The sequence below is a fragment of the Trichophyton benhamiae genome (genome assembly GCF_000151125.1).
Source record: "Trichophyton benhamiae CBS 112371 chromosome Unknown contig00070.0, whole genome shotgun sequence".
Classification (NCBI taxonomy): Eukaryota; Fungi; Ascomycota; class Eurotiomycetes; order Onygenales; family Arthrodermataceae; genus Trichophyton; species Trichophyton benhamiae.
The window spans coordinates 328,707-346,773 of record NW_003315101.1 but is presented as its reverse complement, the minus strand read 5'-3'; the positions used below and the strand labels follow the sequence as shown (position 1 = coordinate 346,773).

Below are 18,067 nucleotides of genomic sequence, written 5' to 3'. Positions count from 1 at the left end.
ACACACACACCGCATTTGCGGATATTATCGTGGCTTGGTTAAGGATGTCGAACGCGAGGGGTCCCACGTTTTGCATCCCTGTTCAATATATGCTAATAGCCCTGTTGTTATATATCATTAGTATTTATGTACATAGTTATGATCATGGATGTCTTTCGATCCCCCTAATATAATAATAAACATAATACGTGCCACTTTTAGCAACGAGGTCAAAAGAAACTTGCTTACATAAGCTGATCCCGCCTGTGGTTAAAATCCAAGGCCTAAAGCTTCACTTTTCTTCGCCCCTCAACACCTCACGAAGGACCAGAGGCCATAGGCAAGGCGACGAAAAGTTGTGACAGGCGAATAGTTTCATCATTGACTGGCATTTTTTGCGACTAAGCCGGTATAAGAGAGAGAAACACAGAAATCGACATGTCCGGCGAAATGGAAGTCGACCCTCCGCTCTCCCCAGAGCCACAGCAGACCGGATCTGGGCCAGAGCCACGTACTCGCGCCTCAGCTGCAGCAGTGCGCAGCATTGAAGGGTGGATCATTATTGCGACGAATATACATGAGGAGGCCTCAGAAGAGGATGTTACAGATCTATTCGCTGAGTACGGGGATATTAAGAATTTCAACCTAAATCTTGATCGAAGAACGGGTTACGTGAAGGTATTATACACTCTGAATTAATACCTTTCTCCGTCTTTGCATTCTGTCCTGAGATCAGTGAGCTAAGTTGTTTTACTTCCGGCAGGGCTACGCGTTAATTGAATATCCCACCCTCCCCGAGGCAGAGGCAGCTATCAAAGCCCTGCATGGCGCAAAATTGCTTGATCAAACAATTGAAGTCGACTTTGCATTCGTACGGCCTCCTCCGTCTTCCAAGGGGAAGTCTGGTGGCGGCCAGAACTCCAGCCGTGGGCGTGGTGGGAATAGAGGACGAAGTCGAAGCCGTGAAAGAAGCCGCAGCCCGGAGGGCAATAACGACAGATCTTAGGTGTCATTCGAAAAGCAGTCTGAGTGCGTTCATGGGTGAATAATGAAGTGACATGGATATTGATCGCATATGGATATTGATCAACTGTCGCATTGGAACTTGGTCCTGTCACGGTTACTCGTACGTACCCAAACCATTCGAATGACTGCAAGCCATGAAACACGAGACAGAAGGATAGAGGAGCCTTCTCTGAAAATTGCCGACTATGACATTCCGCCTTTGTGATGCTGGTCAGTCCCTTGCTGCCCACTCAGCGGGTCGAGGTCATGTCGGCTCCCTGTCATCTAAGTAGACTAGGTATGTCTGATAATGATGATCAGTATCCACGCACGCATTCTATACGGTATATACGGAAATTCATAACTAACCGCTTTTCTAGTTAATTTGATATAGCTCCCGTTCTCAAAATCATACAGTTCAAATCACCCCGATTTTAATCTTCCGATGACAGCCACATTACCTCGACAATTAGCCCAATGCTTCGAAACGCTAATTCCAGATTTCAGCGAGACTCATCTACGACCTCCAGGATCTAGTTAGACTGGATATATTTCTGTAGAACTTGAAAGCCCTGTCCTGTCAACTAGTATCACATCAACTTGGTACTTAGCATTTTCTCTCTTCCAGTCGTTTACCAACTACCAACGACTCGTGAAATTGATCCCGATGACTCACAGGACCTCTTCGATATACTTACGGGCTTAGACACACTGCAGGCCTTCTCATCCGGCCTGTCCACACGCCTCTTTTGGCCGCTTCGTTGCCATATAGCCAAGCGCGCTTGAAACGAGGCCCCAAGACTAGGCTTACGTAAGTCGACCAGTCTTGCTGTTTCTTCTCCCCGCAGCGACTTTCCCCGACTTTCGTCGCAAAAAACGGGAAGCGAAGAAAGCGCAGACAACTTCTCTGTCGCAAGCCGGTGATGCTCCCGGCTGATCGCTATTCCATGCTACGAGGCATCTGAGCAATACAGCATCTCGGAGTTGCGGATGCGCAGACTTGCTTTTTCACCGCTCACAGCTTGAGTTTCGCCTGTTCCTGGCCTTCTGATCGCGCATTTATACATCCCAGCGCTGGTCACACGAGCACCAAAACTGCCGATGTGAGAACTCAACACCCTCATCTGGCGGCTATAATAGCCTGGACTGCTCTCATTTTTAGGGGATATTCCTTTGTTTTTTAGCAGACATCGATCAGCATGTACGCCGTGAGACCATGGCCTACCGGTGGCCACCATTCATTCTCCAACTTCCCCTTACTTGCCCTTATATGTATATCAACTATCCTTCTTTTCTGCGCCAGGACCTCGGCAGCCCCTTTCGATCTATCCAATGGTGATATCTCGCAACAGATCATCATAATTGATGACGACCAACAGGCCCCGTTCATTGGAACAGAGCCGAAAGCCAGCGTCGAGCCTTCAGAAAATGACCAAGAACCTTTCCCAGGCGATGCAAGTCAATTTCCTTGGCCTCATACAAGCAAAACGCTGAGGACAATGCTTGAGGCCCTTGATGTGATACAGTCGGACTATTTCAGCCTCTGGCAAGCAACATGGCCAACCGGCATTGACTGGACCAAAGCAGTTGTGAATACCCATATTCTTTCTGCCCTCTCTCTCTTGTCTTCCACGCTCGGATTTACAGGTGATGAGCCCTGGTCTGGCTGCTATGATGAGGCGGCCATGTCCACTGAGAACCTGATCAGTTATTACTTCCAGCAAACCTCGGCTTTTTGGCATGGGGAGAACTTTTTTGGAATACGGCTCCAAGCGTATGATGACATGCTGTGGGTTGTTTTGGAATGGTTGGAAAGCATAAAATTCCAAAATCTGCATTCGGAGCTTCATTTTGGTCGTCATCCAAACAGCAAGTTAACCCCCCACCACTCGTGGCATGGAACCCAGTATAGGGCGCCTGCAGCACACAGGGCTCGGGTATTCTATGATTTAGCAGTGCGAGGGTGGGATACACAACTGTGTGGTGGTGGCATGATTTGGAGCCCTTGGCTAACACCTTACAAGAATGCTATCACAAACGAGCTCTTCATCTCAGCAAGTATCGATATGTACCTCTACTTTCCAGGTGATCCTATCGATTCGCCAATAGTAGAAAGTGAGCTACAGGAGAATGGGTTTGTTAGTCTACCCCGCGATCCAATCCATCTCGACGCAGCTATAACAGCCTATAAGTGGCTCAAAAGCTCAAATATGACTGGAGCCAACGCTCTGTACGCGGATGGATTTCACATACATGGATGGACTCCGAACGATCCTGGGACGGGCAAATGTGATGTTTTGAACACTATGGTGTACACCTATAACCAAGGAGTTATACTGAGCGGGCTCAGGGGTCTTTGGTTAGCCACTGGAGATAGGCGCTATCTTGAAGATGGTCATGATTTAGTCAGAAATGTGATAAAAGCCACCGGTTGGCCAGCGAAATCAGATCACACTTGGCATGGGCTGGGGAGGGCAGGCGTCTTAGAAGATGCATGTGATAGTACCGGCTTATGCTCGCAAGATGGACAAACCTTCAAAGGCATATTCTTCCATCATTTCGCGGAATTTTGTCGACAACTTAGTCCCCAAGAGAAGAGGATGCTGTCTGATCCAGCACTACATAAGTCGGCAGGCGGCAATAACACTAGCGAGCACGAGCGAAGAAACACATTCAGATGGCATCAGCGAATCTGTGCTTCTTACTTACATTGGCTGGAGCACAATGCTTATGCTGCATTCGTTACCAAAAATGAGAAAGGCCTATATGGAATGTGGTGGGGTCCCAAATACCCCGACGGCGAGCTGAACAATAGTGATAGCGCTGTTGTGTTGCCGCATGGTGCCGTGGATTACAGCAACTCTGATCCTCCAATCAACCGTGCTAGCCCCGACCTTGCACTCCTACAGGCTCAGGGAAACCGAACGTATTTTGCCAAGGAAGCCCCTAGCGACATCGTTGGTGATCAGCTGCGTCCTTTCCCTCATGAATTCCAAGACACTGCGGTTTCCAGGCCCGAAGGAGGCGATGCTGGTGCCGGACCCAATGTTGCCAAGGCAGTGAAGGATGTGAATGACCGTGGAAGAGGCCGTACGCTGGAAACGCAATCGGGAGCGCTCGCAGTGTTCAAAGCTCTATACCAATGGCACACGACACCCTCCTTGAGACGTTAACTTGAACCTTTTGACCCATTTTCCGTAAATTACTTTGAACGACTGTACATATGATGCTTGTAAACATCTCTTTTGTACCTCCGACTTGAACTTTGGCTTTCAAAGGCTAGGGATACAAGGCGTCAAACAGAGGCAGCGGGCGTTTGTTCAAGATATTCTTACATATCATTAGTCATTGCTATCAATAGATTCTCATTAACCTTGAAATACCTGCTTTGTCAAGCAATGATTTTTGTGAAACGATATCTTGACATTTAGTCCAGCTATTTGCAATTATCTTCCACTTTGTTTGAGTCTGCGTATCCTCAAACAGAAAGCAACAAGGATTGGTAAGGTAACAAAAAGAGGTCTAAAGGAGTAGTTAATAATAAAGAATGTAGGGCCAAGTCCAAGCAGCTCGCCAACCTCTCAGCTATATACCAAGTTGCCCCAGTATGTGAGTCCCGTATATAAACGTAGCTTGTCATGCCAAGATACGCGCTAAGGTAGAAAAATGTACAGAAAAGAAATAGAAAGTAAATAACGAATAGAAGATAAAGGTAGAAGCTAAAGATAGAAGGTAAAGATAGCAAAGAGAAAGGGGACGTCCTACCTACCCTATTATATATATGCCCTCGCCCATAAACCGAATGTCCCAAATTACCAGCAAGTCCCTTATCCAAAGGGACAGCCAGTGGTGTGGTTTTGGTCCAGCCTTTGACGGGCAATTTTAACATCTTGGTTGATCGTCTTTTTGGCCAGGATCCAGGATGGACCTAGCTCTTCTAACCGATATCCACGAGGGCAATATTCGTTACCATTATCCCCTGGCAAAGGCAAGCCAAGAACTCTTCTAATAATGGCAGCGGGAGAAAACCAGCGTGATGAAATTGTCGGTTTGATGTAGAAAGGTTTGGAATCGTATGTTTGCAGATAATACCTGCCATCCTTGTCGGCCTTTGTACTCAGCGGTTGAAAGCGCATGCATGAAGGGCGAGGCGGAAAGAAGTAGCGGACTATGAAACGCCGAGCATTGAGTATGGTTTTGAGAGAGATCTTGTAAAGTTTGGATGATTCAGGCAACCTATATGCGGTATAGAGGTGGTTAGAATATAAAGAGGTACACAAACAAAAGAGCTGACGGTATACATACATTAACGCCTTTATCATCCGATCTTCGAGTAAAGCAAATATCATCTTCTTTGCTGTCGGCTTTAGGAAGTCAGGGACGATATAGAGTATGATACCAATGGCGGAGAGGGCAACTAGCTGGTTGCTAGCACAGGGAACCATGTTCTTTTCTTCATATTGATCTCCCCATTTCGTAACGTCCTCAAGCCAGTGGAGACCATCTTTCCAGCCAGTCTTAGAAGACGGGAGCTGAGAATAGTCGATTTCCATACAGTCACCGATATCTTTCCAAAAGGTTCCCAAGGCACACTTCTCCATGTCTGTAAGTTCACGCCAGTCATATTTACCAACCCACCGGACAGGGAGATAGGCAAAAAGCCCGAGAGTGTATAGCAGATCATCGTTTGAAATTTGACCGGCTCTCTGGTATGTTTGGTGGATATTATTCATTCGAGAAATAGCCTGTAACGCCCTTTCATCGTCAGGTGGAAAGGCGAGAAATTCGGCTATCATGACAGAGGTCATGGAATATCGAAGGTGAACACGCTCCGAAGGGAGCTTATTCGTCCTGACCAGCAAACTGGAAATGGAAGGTATACCGTTCACCTATACGTATATATATAAATTAGCACATATGATGCTAGGATTATGCATGAACGTCAAAAAACCCCCGGGTAAATTGTTGCTTATCATACCGAGAAAATGGCAAACTTAAGTGCAAGCATGAAGAAAAAGGAGGTCTCTGTGTCCATAAGATCAAGTTGGATAGCCCAAGCATCGCGGACAGTCATTTTGGCAAATGAATCTCTCGTAGGGAAGTTGAAGCGTTTCATCCTTTGCCGCTCTCTCGAGTGTCGTAGGATCGCCACAATAAGGGGCCAGATAACTATAAGGGTAAAGGCAACTTGGGCCCAGCTGAACTGCATCCATGATTGACTTCCAACGGCATTTGGGGTAGTGGGAATGGATGCAGAAGGCCATCTTCCAGGGGCGTGAGGGCTATACTCCTGGGAGATTAGAACGAAATCCAAGGCTGACTGGCTGGAGAAGTTCATTTTGACAAGATGCGAAGTATCATTGCTCTGAGCCATATACCACTCCTTGATATTATGCAAAGGGACGGAGTATGGAAAGAATCGTTGACTTTATCTATTTACTTGTAGTCCCGACAAGTATGAGAATACATGGTAGAAGAGTCATGTAAAGGAGGCCTTGTTCCAAGTTCTAATGCACCGTACTGATCTAGTGTACGCCGCAGCTAGCTTTGGGGAAAGCCCTGTTCCTTTCTTCCAACTCCATCACGTAAAACATGCAGCCCAAGCGAAAGACAAGAAATAAGCCACTGAAACGGTGGGATGGATCCTGAGCCGTATTCCCGGTTCCAGTAGAATTTCTACAAATTTGCCAACGGCGGGGGCATTTCTGCCATGGTAAAAGCAAGTCGAACCAGTGGGAGAAGCCACAGAAGAAGAGGGATGGCATATTGGTCGGCCTAGAGGCCTACGCAAACGTCTGGAGAAAAAGAAATTCAATGACTACTGGTTGCCGGAACGGTCGGCGAAGGGGGTTTAATGCAGCCATGAATGGCCCACGGGATATCATCCAACTGCCTACAGGCGATGAAACGGCCGATTGCAAGTATGGATATATCAGAGGCGCGGTAGTCTCTTGATCTAGAGCTAGTGTAGATGACAACCTCGGAAATTCTAAGTCATCGTTGTCACGGTGAATTTGATATAATCTCCGGTAGACAGGCGCCCAGGGTGAGCATGTAGTAGCTAGACATATGCCGGTAGCCTAAGCGGCACTGGTAGTCCATCCCGCTGACACGGCTGAGCCCTGGTGAGCCGGGAGGGGATGGAAGATTGTTGCCATGAATAGAGATAAAAAGAGCTGAATTTGGAACCATATATCATGGCGTAAATAAAAAATCACCCCATCTTGACAGATGATTGGTATGGGACCATTTTCCGGGTAGGAAAAAAGAAAAAGAAATAGAAAAAAGAAAAAAGTCAAGAGGCAAACCCACTCGCAGTAAGCCTTGTGACGTTATCAAGAATACCTCAAAGAAAGGTATTCGGGACCTTGGGCATAATCGCAATCCAAATGGTCCAGGAACAGGTCCAACAGTGCGTCGAAAAGCAAACACAACAGGGCCAGATACACGGGTAATCAACCAATAGCCGTCGGGTATCTTGAGAGGGGTCAGTCACCATGCCCTTAGTCATTGGGCGACTGAGACTTGCGGCTTTTATGCGTCTCTGTTTCGATTTCGGTGTATCAAATCTGGGAGTTCAAGGCACGACCGAAAGGCGGCGTCTGTGGTTGCGAGATATAGGTAGTATGCGCCAGTTCCCCACCGCACGCCTAGACGGCGTCGAGAGTAAAGGAATGTGGCTTCGTCAAAGAAAGGGTTGAAAACATAGTGCACGCCCAACTCGACGCACGCCTATGTTCGTATTTTCCGCGAGAGACGCGGGTCTTGCTTGCAAAGCTCCTGCGGGCTTGATATCAGATCCCAAGGGAAGTTCAAAGCCATGCTGGCGACAGGGCTGGCGCTAAACCCAGATAGGCATCGCCTCTTTCTAGCTGCCTCGAAAGTGGACATGGGACCAAAAGGGGCGCATCCAGCTTGGATTCTTGGGCCGCAAAAGAAAAGCAACAAGGGAAGAAGAAGAGGGAAAAGAAAAGAAGAAAAGAAAGAGAGGGGAAAAAAAAAAGGAGGAAGAGGAGGAAGACAAAAATGAACAAAAAAGTAATTAATTAAACGAAGGCCGGCGGTCCAAAAGGGAGAGGATGAATAAAAGGGGACTGGCCTTGTATCTCACGTCAAACGAGAAATCACGATGCGTAGGCGATAAGTAATCGTGCATGCAAGGGTAGGGGATCCCATCCGTGGACATGGATCGGTAGCATCGATCAATCAAGCGCTGACTTTCCAAGGGAGCGGGTGATGCTATTTTTTGATATCAGCCACCCACGTCCCCCAAGCGGGAGAAATTTGAGAGATGTCCGGACTTACATATTATTTATTTTAGTAAGAGATCCTTTTTCTCTTCGACTTTCTCGCTAGCAAAACTCTTACATCTCCGTATAGTACTCGAGACGGAACCTCCCAATGCGCTCTATGTGGTGGATACTGCAAGATCAGCTTCCTTTTGATCGCTCGTTCGCTTAGACACTCGTTACTCGTCTCCCTGGCTGATGTGTACGGAGTAGCCTGGTCACTTTCCAACTCCGATCACAAGGCGGAGAGAATACAAGACAACTTAGCCGCACCATGTGCCTCCCGCAGGTGTTAGCTTACATGGGCCGGAGTAGGCGGAGTCTTGTTTTGGCTGTGGTTGGCTCGATTTATCGCATAGGGTTATACATCCCACGGTACTTAGATCTGTCGTACCCAGTACACAGCAGGCCACCTCGCAAGTTGTTCGCCGCCAGGTGTTTAGGCCACTCTTCTTGGGAGGTTCTGGGGTAGACCGCCGGAAGCCAATGTAATAGCAAACCTGATGCGTCAAGAACGCTAGATCCTGAGACGACAGATTTCGGCTGAGACATGGCAAGGAGGGAAAGGGAAAGAGAAGGGGGATTGAGGTGTAGATTGCCACCCCCCCCCCCCCCCCCACTCTTCTATGTCCATCTATCTGTGTCTTTTTTTTTTTTTTTTTTTTTTTTTGGCACAGTGCCATAGTGAATTCACACCCTTGGACTCGAGAAAAGGGGAAGAATGTCAACCATTAGATACCCACCCCGGGATGCTCGGGCTTGTCCAAGATGGCATGGCAATTCAGATTGGTCCATACTGTTCCCCATGTCTAGAAATATCTCTGCGACCTTTGACAGTTGACGTGTGTCCGCCGGTTCTTCATTGTGAACGGAGCCGCTGCTTACGGGTGGAACACCGCTTTGCGTAACCACACCTTCAGCATCTGATATCAAGCGAACATCCGTTCTCCGCACCTCGTCACACATTGAAAATAGCAGATTATGCAAAGCATGGCATATATAGCTAGACTGTGCAAGCCCTTTGCCAGAGAGCGGGTATATTTGGCCGAGCAAATCCTCGATTCGAACGCTGCGTCCGATCGTGTCTTCATGTGCGAAGACTAACAAAAAAAGTCGCCGGAAATCCCTCATTAAAAGGTTCAGAAGTCATTCTTCAAGAGAACAAACCACCTGTGGTACAAAAACCATCTGGGTTACAATAAACAGGCCGGATGGCTATGTCACATAGGACAGGGAAACGGCATATGATTTGCATCCCCCATGCCGGCAAGAATATACCCTCTAAAAAGCATTTTTCCCGCCTGGTCATATTTGCTCGAACAAGACAATGGACAGTTCTGGTCCGCCGACATAGAAATATTGATCCTTGTGCGGTGTTAGGCATGTCAAAATGCACCACACCGGCGAGAGAGGCGGTCAGATGCAGGTATAAAACAACGAACGCACGAACATGGCATTACTGGACTAAATGGCTTCCCGAGAAACGTTTCGTCTTGAACCCTGTTTTTGAGGGGGAATAAGTGCGGAAATGGTCAGAAATGCCAAATAAATCTGCCGGCGATTCGAATGAGCACTGTTGCATGGAAACAATGTGTGGCCTTGCTTCCCTGAAGACAGCTTTTCCAGGAACCCTTAGGCACAAAGTCGAAAAAAACCAGCACTTGATTAAGTCATACTTTCGAGCTAGCATCCGCACCCCAGCCAGCGCTGCCGCCGTCTGAACACAGAACCCCAGGCACATGTCATGGGGGGGATGAACTCTCAGGCTAAGAGTTGAGGTTTTTAAGGCATACAGGGGAGTCAATAACCGTTCGTATTTCCAGTAGCCGACGAGCCAACCAGGACTAGCGAGAGGCTGCACAAGGTGACAAGACGTCGGCAATGTCCTCCCCTACCCCCTGTCAAAAACGCAACGTGGTTCCCGTCCAGTGATGGAAATGCATGGGAACCTAAATAAAATACACAATGGCACCAGGGATTGCACCAGGGATTGCACCAAGGATTGCCGAACGAGCCTTTGCTTTAACTGGAAGTATATACATATGCAAATGTCTGCTGCAGCTGGCCGAGGCGACAGCAAAGCCATCCCGCGTGGTGACGTGCTGCATGTGTATGAGCATATATATATAGATAGCCGGAGTCGAGTATGCTCCGCACGTCTATGTATAAACCAGAGTACCGGGTATACAAAGGATGCTTATATACACCTTGGAAAGTGATGCAGTTTGGTTCTCACCCGTCCCTTCTTCTACTCTTCTCCTTTTGGGTTTCGTTTTGCTTTTCATTCCCCGTCATTTCACACTCTCTGAAGGTAAGAGTCTGAAGTCAAGAGTGGGATGGCTGGGTTAACTCCATTAGGCATATTTCTTGGTCGGTTGGTGTGTGTGTGTGTGTGTGTGTGTTCGTGCGTTACGTATATGCAGGCGTGCAGCCTGGCCGTCAAGGATATAAGGTGCGCAGGCTGATAGTCGCTAACTATGCAGGGGGTGGGGGGGGGGGGGGGGGGGTTGGTATCAGCTAGTACTTCTCGTTTCAATGACAACGCCTGCACCAACGCTGGGTTGTCAGGTAGCGATACACCGGAGTCCCGTCCATGCAGCTTCACCCACCCGAAGCTCTGCCCGACAGCAAGTCACTCGAGCTGCCGATGATACCAAACACTGGCCTCCATGTTCGTCTGCTCTCAACGACTTCTTGCTTCTTCTCGCGAGGTTGGAAGCAAGACGTCTTGATGACAAAGCAGATGATCATGTGACAGTCACCCGGATCTATGTAGCCCCGGCTCCGCTCCCTTTTCGGCCCCGGCCCGGAAGAGAAAGCAGAACCGCAACGCCGGCCCAGGAGGAGGCCTCGCCATCCACTGCCGCTGCTGTTGCTGTTGCTTCGCGCTGACTGACATCGACTCCCCGGCCATCTTAGCCTGCCGCCGCTGGCCTCATGGACGACTCCAGGCCGGCGAGGGGGCAGCAAGACGCCCGCCAGAAACGAGCGAGAGAGCCTGGCAGCTTACCGCTACTTGGCCGGCTCGTCTCACGAGGCTCGCCGCAGCATCGTGGGCTGCCAGGCGGTTTTATCCTGGTGGAGGCAGAGTCACGCTCTCCCCTTGACTTTTCCTCCTCCTTGCTCCCCATCGAGGTACACCATACTCTTGACACCACGTACCTCAGCTGGTGGACGCCTGTAGCTGGTACACGGGAGACGCAGGCAATCCCCCCAGGGAACCTGCTTTGAGCCTGTATCAGCAACCTGAACACGCCGGGCGAACGATCGCCAGGAAGTGCTCCAGTTTTTTTATGACGTATATATCGCCGTATGACGGCACTGGGACCACAGAGATCGGGAGATGGGAAGAAAACCAACAACTGTCATCCATTTTCTCTCGTCGACCTGCCTTATAGGCAGGCATGCTCTCGGGAGACCCGTGGATTGTTGATCTGTCCTCACACTTACCACCGTCTCCTCTACTTGACTTTCGACTTTTACGCATAGTGTGCTACGGAGTACCAACCAACCTACTTTACCTACCTGACGGGCGGCCGCTTGGCAGGGCCATCGTCAGGATTGGGCGAACCCTCCTCCACTCCTCTGGGAGGACATCCTGCATGGGAGCGGAGAAATGGGGGGTTGGTATCCAGCAGCATGTACGGAGTACTTTTCCACCTTCACAGGCCTTCTTACTTTTCAGTCAAAAGGTACGGAGTAAGTTATGTTTGTTGACGACTTTTGAGGCGAAAAGCGATCCAACTACTATTATGGGTTGGCGCTTATCCTCTGCCCAGCGAAACCGACTTGCATCAGATGCTGGCGATCTTCAGTGAAAAGTGCTTATAAACGGTTTCCAAAAGACCGTGAAATTACTTTACCATGCACTAATAGTAATTACATAGTAAAGGAGGGTGGATGCAGTTAACCCGTAACATATTCGCCGCTCTTGATGTCTGTTCGCACCCAGCCGACAACCAGCGCCGAGAGGTGGACATCATGTCCATCGTCATCACCCGCCCACTAGTGAGTTTGCCGCTAGTGAAAATGGAGTTCTTACACCTTGCAGTGAACCAAAGCGCAAGGAGAGGTATGGAGTACGGAGTACGGAGTACGAGAAGAAAATTTCTTCGTCCATCATGAAGAGTTTTTCGACTTCGTAAAAAAAAAAAGTCGTGTGGGGAGCAAGAATTAAAGAATTAATGCCTTGATATGTAAGTACTCCACGATTCATGGCGAGCATTGATCAACATGCATCATCATCGATCGGCGGGATAGCATACAAATAAATTATCACAGGCCACCATGATATCTGGAGTTGCACCCCACGCCATCAACGCCTCAAGCATACTTGCTTGCCAGGGCTATCCTTCTCAACAGCTTGATCGAGATTAACCCAGATGCGAATGGAAACTCCATCAGCTTGCGATGTTGAGCCTTGCGGCCAATCCGTGTTAATAAAGCTGTGCTAATCTTGGAGATACAAAGGCTCGATTAATTCTACCCACACTAGGCACTAACAAAGGACCAACCTTTGCATCTTTTAACCAAAGAGTCACTGCTGGTTTTTTTTCGAAAAAAGAATACACAAGAGGACTTTTTTTTATCTCTCAAGACAGTACTCCATACTCCATGCATACATGCTTTACCGACAAACGATGGCGTACTGTCAGGCGACAGGGAAAGCTAATTGCTTGAATATAAGGTTGACCCTTACCTCTAGTTGTCACCGTCTCAGCAGTGGGAGAAAAGAAACTCTTGGACGAAGGGCAACCACAGAGAAAAAAAAAAAAAAGATAAATTAAATCTTGAAGGATTTTCACACAGCAACCGAAAGCAAAAAAAGGGGGGAAAGGGGTGGGAACAACAGATGCCCACTGACGGTATATTGTTGCTTGTTAGATCTCTACATACGGAGTACGAAGATCGCCTAATATCATTCCTGATCCTTTTCCAGAACCATGTTGGAAGGAATCAGGAGATTGCTGAGGGATAGTAAAGGTGGAAAAAGGAAACACGGTTTTGAATACCTGGTAATTGGCGACTTTTCAGTAGTTAATTTAGACCGTGTCCTTGAATCAGCATTATTGAAGGATGACGGGAAGGGATATGGATGAAGGGGAATCGACACAGGGCAAGTGTAAAAATACCCTCCTATGCTATTGCCGGCTAATGACTATCGGGCAAGGATCCCCCACCCTGCTTGAGCGGGTCTCTCTTGTCAAATCCCTCCCCTCCATCCCCTCCCCTCCTCCATGCCCCATTATATGCTTTAAACTATAACTGTGGTTGTAAAGTAAGAAAAAAAAAAGGAGAGAAGAGGAAGGATGTGGCTGCCTGCAGATGTTTTGGCCACAAGCCCAAGGGAACAAGGCGTAGAAAGTTTCCAGAAGAAGGGATATCCTGCAGCAGCAGCAGCAGCAGCATCAGCAAGCCAACAGGCCAGCAGGCCCAGGGAATGAAGACATACCAACTCTACAAGCAACCTTAAACTAGTTGTAAGAATAACTCCGACCTGCTGGTGTGCGTTAGTATGGGAGCGGTATGTAAGTTATATCGTTCGTAACCCAGAGAAGACGATTCTCATACGGAGCATACTCTCTTAACTAAAATAATCATGCCAGCGTAAGTTAAGGGCAGACTTGGCACATCGGATAAAACCGCTTGCGGCATGGCTGCCAGAAGGAAAGAGACGAGAGAAGCAGAGGTGATTAGCAACGACCAAACACTGCTGAATAATAATAATTATATGAGTCGGGTTGCCAGGCCACAAGAAGAATGGGCTGCAAGTTGTTGCTCTGGTGGATTCGCCTGTCTCCGAGTGGTGGAGAGCTTGTAGATCAACAGGGGGTCAGCATGGTGTGATGATGGTCGACCGTGGGATGGACGATGAGCATGTATAACTGCCAGATGTGTTAGTTTTCAGGTTAGGGATGGATAGTTTGATAGTTATGGGGAGCACAGCAGGACTTCACTTCCCGCACTTTACGGAGTAGTAGTATGCATATATCGATGGTCGTCCCAACACCCCCGACAGGCTCGATGATAACAATAATGAATAATAATGCCGCCAGCCGACCGTTGCAAAGGAATAGCCGTCCCGTCTGTAAGAAGGCGTATGCTGAGAAAAGTCTCCGTGCATCCCGAAAGTATGTATCTGGGTTAAGAGCAGGGAATGTCCAGTTTCATATATCCCGCATGTACTTACTGATACCGATGTAAGGACTGACATGCTCCGTAGATACATGCCATTCGTATATAGGGATGTTCAGTATGTTGTGTCCTGGGCTTCTTTGATCCTTAACGTGCTGTCCGTTCGATGTTCATGTAACTTAACCTGGGCCCCCTGCCCGTACACGAGCTACCAAGTTAGCCTCGCAGGCTGCTCAACGGCGGACGGCGCCCACTTCGAGCGATTAGCAAGACACGATGAAGGCGCTTGCTTGCCTTGTCCGCCATCCACCATGCATGATCCATGATCCATCTCGCTGGGACCAGCCTGCATTGGGACATTCTGTGACGTGTAGTTATGTAGTTAGCTTGTGTTGCCTAGCAGAAGTGGCAGCCATTCATTATATTCGATCGATGACGACGGCCCAATTGTATGGACGATTTGACCGGACGGTGGCCGGGTCTGCGCCTTTCCTCCTTGCCTTGCCCTGCCTTTGACTCGACCTCGTCTTGCTGTCCTCCTCCCTCAGCGCTCTCCCTCCCTCTTCCGCCTGTCTGTCTGTCTGCATCTCCCATCCCATCCCATCCCATCCGCCTTCCCCGTTCTATCACGGCGTCGTGTGTCCCCCTTTTATCGAGCCTGCCGGCTCGTCCAACCATCATCGTCTTCTCCGCCACTGTCTTCCGGCTGCCTACCGAGTATATATCCGCCTCTTCCCTCCTCTTCGTCCGTGTCCCTCGTCTGTCGTCCGCCATCATCGTCATCGTCGTCGTCGTCGTCGTCGTCGTCGTCCGTCCGTCTTTCCTCTCCTCGTCTTTTCGTTGTATCAACCGTACGCTGTAAGTTACCGCTTGTATCTTTCGTTACGAGACCGTACACAGGGACCCACCGGCGCCCCGCCCTTATTGGCTGCCGCCGCCAAAGCCAAAACTGCGGCTTTCTCCCTCGGCCGCTTGAACCTTCTGCTACTTCTTCTCGTCCTCGTCCGGCTTTGCTGCTGCTGCTGCTGCTGCTGCTGCTGCTGCTGCTGCTGCTGCTGCTGCTGCTGCTGCTGTTTGTCCTGCGTCCTGCGTCCTTCATCAACTCCCACAGCTCTGCCAGCATCGACTTCAGCTTGCCTTCGACTGCAGTTTTGCCCCCAAGCCTCTGCCAATTCCACTTCTCTGTCGACTCTCGTTCCAGCGGCTGGCTCGTTTCTTCTTGTCTGCTGCGTTGCTTGCGTCCCGCGCCGTGCTGTCGACCTATCTATCTATCTCCGCGCTCTCTGCAGGTAGAGAGCAAGAGAAGCCACACCCCTTCAGCTCCAGCACCGGACAGACAGACTACGTTCGCTTCCTGTAGATACACCCCCGAGCTGTTCCTGGGAGAATCCGTACTGTTCTTTGCTCTTTTACTCGGACCTCTCACCGTCACCGCATCTCTCCTTTATCAATCCATCAGCCCCTTTCTGTCCCGCTCCTGATAACGCAGACGACAACGACGACGAACCCCCGAAAAAAAACTATCCTTCAACGGGGCTGTTCCTCGTTATACCCACTTCATACACAATATACCTGCGAAGGTCGGTCCAGATATCGCATTATGGCTGCCGACACTGGCCTATACAACTCCTCAGAGCCCGTCCGCACAATGCCCTCCCCTGCCCCAAACGATAGCAATTCCAACGGCACTACCAACGGAACCCATCCCACAGCAAACCATGACAACGAGAATTCACACCCGTCTCCAACTTCCTCCTCTTCCTCTGTCTCCGATGTAGAGTCAGAGCGGAAATCGAGGGCAGACCGCCCCCGCATTGCCAGCAGGAAACCTAGCGCCTCGATACTCGTCCCCCGGGACCACCCTGAGATCGAGATTGAGAAGGAAGAGTTTCCGCCAGACGACGCTCGTGCGATGAGCCCGCGAAGGAACTTTGCAGACGTCAAGAGGCTGGGCACTCAGGCAAGACTTACACTTAAAGAGTGAGTGCTCTCAGGCTTTCTCCCCCACAATTAATTGGCCGCTCCCCTTCTAACTAATGATGAAACAGACAAGCAAAGACGTTGCAGTCATCTTTACAGGCCCTGGCAGACCGGATTGACGAGGTCAAATCAGACCATGATAAGCTGGAGAACGAGAACCGCTTCCTGCAGGACTACATCGGTGGCTTAACCAGGACCATGTCTACCAAGTCCGAGCTTACCTCAACCAGCGGTGCAGGCAAGGGAAAGAAGTCTCAGAAGTAACCAGGCTCTTCCTTGCTCTCGCTGGCTTCTGGTCACCGCCCGGCGCTTGTACGTTCGCATCTTGGAAGATACCATGGAGGCCGTCCTTACTCTAGCCTGATCCGAACTGGACAAAACACTTTATTTTACTTCCACCACCCCCAGCCACCTCTCACACACCGCTCTAACCACGCCTTTCCTACACTTCATACATTCCGACCCCCGACCACACATGGCACATGCCGAACAAGGGACGAGTTTGATACACCGGATAGAATAGTCTGGCTTATCCCTGCGCCACCTTATCGCTCCGTCACTGACCAACCTTGTCCCATTACTTAATTTCATGACCCGGTTACGCTTTATGACACTTTTTTTTTTTTTTTTTTTACAACAAACCAGCAACCATTAGCATAAGCCGACCCTCATACTTTACCAATCCTCCGCCAAACAGGTCCTCGTGAAATCAACATGACGTTGACCTCTCCGTTCCTTACATCTTGCTTGTCTTGCGATGCTATGCTATGTGATGGTATATAACTTTTATGCAACGTCTCTCCCGACAACAGAACAGGGTACTAGAAGCTACTCCTTTTTACCCTTTTTACCCTTTTTTTCCTGTTAATTATTATCTTCAACAACGAGGCCAGCCAAACTGCGCTTGACCTGGGCCCTTTTTGTCTTCTTCTCCTTTTCTCTCTTGGTCCTTGGGGTTTCCTGGTGCTTGCATTGTACTTCTGGCCATGGTTCGAGTATCGATTTGGTGTTGATTTTTGTTTTCTATTTCCACTGGACAAATGAATCGGCCGCGATATAAGATACCCTCCGTTGTTCTTGTCGCTTCTCTCTGTTACAGTTCTTCTACTTCTTTTAGACCCCGTTGCTCTTACGACCTAATTCTACTTCTTTAATCTTCTCCTTCGGGTTTACTGCCTCGCTGCTGCTGCTGCTGCTTCTCCTGTCCCTGGCGCTCTGTTGCTTTCCATCGGGCTAAAGACGGTTTTTGGTTAAGCGTCAGACCATGTGACCCGGCTTGAGCCGCCCCAGCCGTCTCCTGGCTTTCCTTCAGCCATCGCCATCTTGTTGCCCCTTGCCCTGCGCATGGCATCCTTCAGGCGAAGACCCCATGCCGACGATACTTTGGCCGTCTCCATGGTTCATTCAAACTGACACAATAAGCAAAAACTCAAAACATAAAAATGACGATACCCCGGATTTTGACCGGGTGGCCGGGTACATGGAATATAGGGGAAATGGCGCACCTGACTCCTTGCCAGCGCCGCTTGGCTCCTGGTTAGCCGGGTCGGTGGATTGGATGATGCCCAACGAAACACGAAGCAAACGGGGGAGGCCATCGCAAGCAGACAGGCAGACAGAAAGACACACAAGCAAGAGGACCAAAACAAAAAAGGAAAAAAACAAAAAAAGAAAGAACA

General features: G+C 49.2%; 6 protein-coding genes across 6 annotated transcripts; 4 read left to right on the top strand and 2 right to left on the bottom strand.

Annotated features, from left to right (window-relative positions):
- Positions 1 to 417: 417 nt before the first annotated feature.
- Positions 418 to 985, top strand: ARB_00312 (transformer-SR ribonucleoprotein, putative; the record flags this gene model as incomplete). Its single annotated transcript, XM_003013448.1, has 2 exons — positions 418 to 657; positions 743 to 985. The coding sequence occupies 2 exons, from the start codon at positions 418 to 420 to the stop codon at positions 983 to 985; spliced, it is 483 nt and encodes a 160-aa protein (XP_003013494.1).
- Positions 986 to 2,183: 1,198 nt separating this feature from the next.
- Positions 2,184 to 4,157, top strand: ARB_00311 (glycosyl hydrolase, putative; the record flags this gene model as incomplete). The annotated part of the gene is made up of 1 exon (XM_003013447.1): positions 2,184 to 4,157. One exon carries the CDS (start codon positions 2,184 to 2,186, stop codon positions 4,155 to 4,157), a length of 1,974 nt encoding a protein of 657 aa, XP_003013493.1.
- Positions 4,158 to 4,811: 654 nt separating this feature from the next.
- ARB_00310 (uncharacterized protein) lies at positions 4,812 to 6,358 on the bottom strand (the record flags this gene model as incomplete). The annotated part of the gene is made up of 2 exons (XM_003013446.1): positions 4,812 to 5,873; positions 5,963 to 6,358. The coding sequence occupies 2 exons, from the start codon at positions 6,356 to 6,358 to the stop codon at positions 4,812 to 4,814; spliced, it is 1,458 nt and encodes a 485-aa protein (XP_003013492.1).
- A 4,108-nt stretch (positions 6,359 to 10,466) lies between these two features.
- ARB_00309 (uncharacterized protein) lies at positions 10,467 to 11,165 on the top strand (the record flags this gene model as incomplete). Its single annotated transcript, XM_003013445.1, has 3 exons — positions 10,467 to 10,584; positions 10,697 to 10,725; positions 10,902 to 11,165. The coding sequence occupies 3 exons, from the start codon at positions 10,467 to 10,469 to the stop codon at positions 11,163 to 11,165; spliced, it is 411 nt and encodes a 136-aa protein (XP_003013491.1).
- Positions 11,166 to 15,057: 3,892 nt separating this feature from the next.
- Positions 15,058 to 15,531, bottom strand: ARB_00308 (uncharacterized protein; the record flags this gene model as incomplete). Its single annotated transcript, XM_003013444.1, has 1 exon — positions 15,058 to 15,531. One exon carries the CDS (start codon positions 15,529 to 15,531, stop codon positions 15,058 to 15,060), a length of 474 nt encoding a protein of 157 aa, XP_003013490.1.
- Positions 15,532 to 16,008: 477 nt separating this feature from the next.
- On the top strand, positions 16,009 to 16,652 carry ARB_00307 (uncharacterized protein; the record flags this gene model as incomplete). The annotated part of the gene is made up of 2 exons (XM_003013443.1): positions 16,009 to 16,388; positions 16,457 to 16,652. 2 exons carry the CDS (start codon positions 16,009 to 16,011, stop codon positions 16,650 to 16,652), a joined length of 576 nt encoding a protein of 191 aa, XP_003013489.1.
- Positions 16,653 to 18,067: the final 1,415 nt, after the last annotated feature.